This window comes from Sarcophilus harrisii, chromosome 1 (genome assembly GCF_902635505.1).
Source record: "Sarcophilus harrisii chromosome 1, mSarHar1.11, whole genome shotgun sequence".
NCBI lineage: Eukaryota > Metazoa > Chordata > Mammalia > Dasyuromorphia > Dasyuridae > Sarcophilus > Sarcophilus harrisii.
Window position 1 is genome coordinate 86276072 of NC_045426.1, and position 6346 is coordinate 86282417.

At 46.2% G+C, this 6346-nt stretch overlaps 1 protein-coding gene across 1 annotated transcript; it reads left to right on the forward strand.

Annotated features, from left to right (window-relative positions):
• Positions 1-2467: 2467 nt before the first annotated feature.
• Positions 2468-3185, forward strand: TMEM89 (transmembrane protein 89). Its single transcript, XM_031938597.1, has 2 exons — positions 2468-2824; positions 2973-3185. The coding sequence occupies exons 1-2, from the start codon at positions 2531-2533 to the stop codon at positions 3183-3185; spliced, it is 507 nt and encodes a 168-aa protein (XP_031794457.1). The 5' UTR covers positions 2468-2530.
• Positions 3186-6346: the final 3161 nt, after the last annotated feature.

The following is a 6346-nucleotide window of genomic DNA, read 5'->3' on the forward strand; positions in this document are numbered from 1 at the left end:
GCATTAAAATGTGCCTCTTAGGACAATTTTTACACATCAGAACTTCATGTATTATCTTGCTTACCATCTAGACTTAAGAAAGTGAAGAAAATATTAATAATGAAGATCAAATTTAAAGAGGTATTTTAGGAGCATCTAGGTAGCACGGAGAATAGAGCACCTACCCTGAAGTCAGAAGGATCTGAGTTCAAATGTGGACTCAACTCTGATTGCCTCCAAAAAAAACCCAGTGTGTCCTATGTATATTTTTCCTCCTGGGCAGCTGAATGGTAAATATTTACCTGCACACACCTCTGTCTATATCACAGATTTTCCCTATTTCCAACTTAGGTTTCCATTGCTCTCTCCTGTCCACACTCACTGACAACTTGTGTCTTACTTAGCAGAGGTTCCTCATGGCTTTCTGGATTCCTGAATCATCTATCTCTCTGGTACTTGCTGCTTTTCCAGCCCTTAGTGTGCTCCTGATCTCTGAGTCAAAGTCCTTCTCAACTGCACTCTATCAAACCACATTGTACCAGCATACAGATCTCTATAGATTCCTTGCTGAAGTCATTGATCCATTTAACCAACAAATATCTATTAAAACCCCACCATGTATAGCTAGAGTTCAAACCTAGCCTCAGATAACTGTGTGATCCTGCACAAGTTACTGTTTGCCTCAGTTTCCTTGTCTGTAAAATGAACTGGAAAAGGAAATGGCAACCCACTCCAATATCTTTGCCAGGAAAACCCAAAATGGGATATGGAGAATCAACACAACTGAAATCATGGAACAACAATAAGATCCTTGCTCTAAGTCAATTATCCGTAGAGAACATTGGACTCTGTGACTTCCTCATGGAGTCTCCCTTAGAAGCTTTTCCATCTTTTCCCACTCCTCCCCTATCTCAACCACACTCTGCACCCCTGACAGCTCTTCCATTATGTCTCTTCTGTGAAGGAGTCCTTGTTCTTGCTCCGTGGCCCTGGAGTTCCATTGCTGTTTAGGGTTAGGATTTCAGATCTCTAAGTGGATCACTGAGTTTTCCACCATCACCACCAAAACTCTTCCTGTAATGGGCAAAGATTGGCCGAAGACCATGAAACTGGATGAGAGCTTAGAGTCCATTCACTCTCCTCCCCATTTCAGTTTCATCGAGGAAGAAGCTGGTCTAGAGTGGAAGGAACAATTCATGGTCATATGGCAACTAAGTGATTTCCATAGGATTCATACCCTCATCTTCTTCCTTGATCCTTGCTGCCTTTCAAGTGGTGAAAATCAATAGATCAGCCCTCAGGTCTGGGTCAAGTCAGGTCCTCTCCTATTTTCCCTCATTATAAACTCCTTTGTATTTGTATTCTGATAGAGTACAAATGTTCTAGCAATATTTGTACTAGAGAAAGGCCATCTGTGTCCTCAATGTGGCCATCACAACTACTAAGGGACAAGGATGTCTCTCCTGGCCCCTGGATGCTTAGATTCACTTCCTGGTGTCTTCTGTTCTTAATGACCCTGTAAAGTTTACCTGTTGGAAGTTAGTGTTTGAAGGGGAGTGGACAGACAGCACTGTGTCTGACCAGGGAACAAGAAAGAGTCCCAAGGGTCTTGTGGGGTGGGTCCAAGTTCTCTGGGGTCTGACCCTGTTTTGGCTTCCTCTAGGATCATTGGAACAAAGGACTTCAAACTAAAAGAGACCTCCTCGGAGATTAAGTCCAGCAGGGGACTTAACCTGTTCATTACAATCATGGAAATGGGAGGATGGTGGAACGTCAGTTGGGGGATTGGTTGGAAAAGTGAGCCATAGTGGAGGGCCAATTTACTGGGCATGGAAATGGCCACTGGGGAGCTGAGCAAACAGATTCTGGTAGGGGGCCAGCAAAATGGTCAGGCAGTGGGCTGGTTCAGGATACAGTAATGGTCAACTGAAAGAGCGATGTGGGGTAGCAGTTAGTGGGAGGAGCTGAGGGAGCCGCTGGGAAGGGAGGGGAGACTGGGGAATAGTCCTTGGGAGATTACCCTGGCCATTAGCTAATGGGGAAGAAAGTTGTCTGACCATGGGAAGGGTTGTTTTTTGAGCAACTGAGGACATGACAGGATAATAACAGGAGAAATTTAGGTTGGAACACATGGAGAACCTTCTCAGCAGGTTAGTGCAGTGTCTAGAGATCCCTCTCCCTTGCCCTCCTCTTGCTAGGGGAGGATGCTCGGGTGAGTGAAAATTGCCCTGGACTTGGAATCAGGAAGCCTTGGTTTGAATCCTAGAAATACTTCCTAGCTATATGACTCTAGGTGGGTCACTGCCCATTGGTCCTCAGTTTCCTCATCTGTAAAATGGGGTTACTAATTCATCCATGAGCCACCTCACAGGGCTGTGATGAGAAGGGCCTTCAGCCCTTTAGAGTTTATCATGATTCTTTTGCATAAGAGCGCCAAGGTCACAGATAGTGAGAAGGATGGGGAAGGGAATGTTTGCCTGGTTGCTAGGTGATGGGCAGAGGGTTCTAAGGGGAGGGCTGGGGGGGGTTAGGGTACAGGGCATTGTTGGTGATGGGGTCTAGGCCTCTATGTCTCCTTCTGTTCCTACTGCTGACCCTGTGGTTGCCACCCCCGAGCCAGGCTTTGAGCAGGCCTGTCTGGTACCAGGTGGGCCTGGACCTCCAGCCCTGGGGATGCCAGCCACCAGGCCTGGTGAGCTGCGGAGGGGGTCTGACCTGCCCGGGCCGATGGATGGGCCTGAGCACCATGGGCAGTGTCTACCCCCTGACGGCCGTCACGGTGACCGTGCTGATAGTGGCTACCCACTTTGTCTACCAAAGGCGCCAAATCTTCTCCCGAATCATGGTGAGTGCGGAGCCGCCTGCTCCGGCCTGCCCACCTCCCGGCCTCCCTCGGGGGTCCCGGCCTGGGAGTCAGCGCCAGGCGGCCGGGGGCTCCCGGGGGCTCCTTCGCTCCGGCCTCTGTTCTGATCCTCCCATTTCTCCCCCTCCAGAACAACCAAACACAGTCGATTGTGCCTCCAGAGCTCCTTATGCCCCCGAAGTCGGGATCGCCGCCTTCCGACCGTGCCCTGCTCTGCAACGTGCTGCACATGCTGGATGCTGTCCTAAACCACATTGAGGGCCACCTTCGGCAGCAGGCAGACCACTCCCCCCCCTCAGCCTCTGCCAGCCAAATAAAGAGCCCCTCTGCCTCTAGTGCGTAACCCGGACTCCCGCCTCGCTTTGTGCCGCCCCTCCGGGCTGCGCCGGCTGCCCTCTCTCCCGGGGGCTCGGCTCCGGAGAGACCCCCGCCCCGGGGTCCGGCCCCCGCAGCCCCGCTCCTCGGCTCGTCCTCCTGGGGCGGGCGGGGACACGGCTCCTCTGGGAGTCTGGAGGGGACGAGGGAAACGGTGCTCAGCGTGGGGGCGGGGGGAGCCGGGAGCTGGGAGGCGGGGGGCCCTGAGCCCCTGAACCTCCAGCGCCTGCAGCCGGTGACTTGTGCGGGGTCGGTGAGACGGCCCAGGCCGGCGGGCCGGGCCCGGCCCCCCCAGTCACACCCACGGGAACCGTGCGCTAAGGCTGGAGGGGGCTTCTGCGTTGGGATCGCCTCTCACACAGCTGCGCTGCGACCCCCGGTTTCCTCACCTGTAAAATGGAAAGAAAACAAACCTGTATTAAGCGGGCTGAGAGCTTTCCAGATATCTCGCTTGAGATACCTAGGAGAGAGGTGCTATTATAATTCCCTTTGGGGAAACTGAGGCTGGGGCGCCTAAGTCGAGCGACCTGCCCCAGGTCACATAACTTGGAGGAGTCTGAGGCTCAATTTGAACTCGGAATCTTTGGGGCTCGGCCCAGTGCTCCACCTGCTGAGCCACCAAGCTGCCTCTCCTTTTGCTGTGAAGATGAACTCAGTGAACAGTGTAGAGTATTTTTCGAACCTTAAAGTGCTATATAAATGCTTATTATTATAATTCTTATTAAAGACAGTGGGTTAAGGCCCTCAAAGCTTTGGAGTCAGAACTGAATTCAAGTTCTGACATCTCCCTGTGGGACCACAGTCAACGCAGCCAATCTCTCCTTATCCCAAGCAGTTAACTCTATTCTCTTACAATAGACTATACATTAGAGGTGGGCCGGTGTTCTGGATTGGCTAGAATTAACCACTTTTCACTCTGGAAATTCCCTAGGCTTAAGAAATCCTAGGTCTGGAACAACAAAAGAGAATATTATGTGAGAATCCGGTTTATTAGCCAGAGATCAGATAAGAAGACTAACTAGAGAAGACAAAATCTGAGTTGGGCTTTAAAAGGATAGATAAAGGCAGCTGGTGTACTGGTAAATGTTTAATAATGTTCATCCTCCCCCAGAATGTACTTGGAACATACTTCTAAGTTCGATCTGCGTCATTAATATTTTCCCCACCATTTTTTTAGATCTAGATAACCAAGGAAATAATAAATTAAGCCCTGATTTGTAACAGTTGCTGATTTTATATTCACACTTGACAGTTTAACAATTAGCTGGAAAACTACATAGGGATACAAGAGAGGAAAAGAGGGAGGTGGGGGTCTCCTAAGCCCAGAAAGCAGCACAGAGCTCACAAAACAGAAGTCACGTCCAGGGGCAAAGAGTAGGACAATTGGGTAGAGTTTAGAATGCACGGATGGAGTAAAATAATTTTCCAGTTCAGGCCAACTTAGAAGTTGGTAGGAAAGGTCAACTGCACCTGGGTGAGAACAGAGTGCAGTCCAGTGCAGGCTGGGTAAGTGCTGAGCTGGGCCCTAGAAAACCAAGAGTAGGCTTTTGGGGTGACTAAATTAGGGGTGGTTTCTGGAGTTCTCAGCCCACAAATAGTAAGGGGGTCAGACAACTAGTCAGAAGGGAAGGGATTCCCTTGCTGGCATCCAAGGGCAGGACTCTTGTTGCAACTGAGTCACAGTTCTGGGTCTTAGTCCCAGTGTGAGTATGAGCACTAGCATATCACTTTGTAGCCATATGGAAGCTCTATTCCAGGGCAGAAAAGATTTGCTTATGGTTGCTCAGTACACAGTACAGGACAACGGTTGTTAACACACTTCTCCCTAGATACTGCTTTGGAAGAACAGGGACCCAGAATTACCTTTGAAAATAGTTGCACAAAATTCTGAAACTTGGGACAGTGCTCACTGTCTACTGTCAACACCAGAAGCAGAGCCTTATTTTAGCATAGACTTAAAAGTCAAGGAATAGGCTGGAAACAGCCAAAAAAAAAAAAAAAAAAAAAAATCCTGATAGAAAAAGAATCAAGTTTGATAAATGAAGCACGGGGGAAAATACTGAAAAAACATTTTTAAAAAATCAATACACCAAATGGTAAAAGAAGCAAAAAAAATTCAAAGGGAAGAATGCCTTGAAGATCAGAACTGGCCAAATAAAAAGACATGCAAAAGTCCTTTGAAGAAAAGAACTTCTTAAAAAGTAGAATTGGGCATGTGGAAACTTAATGATTTTATGAGACATCAAGAAACAAACATCAAAAGAATGAAAAAATAAAATGTGAAATATCTCATCATAAAAACAACTGACCTGGAAAATAGGTCAAGTAGAGATAATTGAAGAATTATTGCATTACTTGAAAGCCACAATCAAAAAAAAGAACCTCGATATCATCTTTCAAGACATGATCAAGGAAAACTGCTCTGATATTCTGGAAGCAGAAGGTTACATAGAAATTGAAACAATCCATCTATTACCTTCTGAAAGAGATCTCAAAGTGAAAGCTCCCAGGAATATTATAATTAAATTCCAGAACTCCCAGATCAAGTAGAAAGTATTATAAGAAGCCAAAAAGAAACAATTCAAATATTGTAGAACTACAGTTAAGACAAGCCAAGATTGAGCAGTTTATATATTAAACGATTGGAGAGTTTGGAATATGATATTCCAGAGGGCAAAAAAGCTAGCTAGGATTACAACCAAAAATCACCTATCTGCAAAACTGAGTATAATCTTCTGGGGAAATTAAATATTTAATAAAATAGATGACTTTCAAGCTTTATTAATGAAAAGACCAGAACTGAATAAAAAATTTGACTTTCAAATACAAGGCTCAAAAGAAGCATTAAAAGATAAACAGCAAAGAGAAATCATAAAGGATTCAATAAGATTAAGCTATTTAAATTCCTACATGAGAAAATGATACTTGTAACTCTTAAAAATTTTCTCATTATTAGGGCAATTAAGAGTACACATAGACAGAAAATACAAGTATGAGTTAATTATGAAGGGAGGATATCTAAAATAATAAAATTAAGGAGAAGATTCTGGGAAGATGGTGGAGTAGGTTGGCAAATTTCAAGATCTTCAGATTTCCCCCATAAACAGAATGAATTTTTGACTCAGGCAA

What these genes read in the sequence shown, in the direction of transcription:
- TMEM89 (XM_031938597.1), top strand. Translation starts at nt 2,531, where the DNA reads ATGGGGTCTAGGCCTCTATGTCTCCTTCTGTTCCTACTGCTGACCCTG. An exon ending in AAATCTTCTCCCGAATCATG is followed by an intron (nt 2,825 to 2,972) that starts GTGAGTGCGGAG and finishes CTCCCCCTCCAG; the next exon opens with AACAACCAAACACAGTCGAT.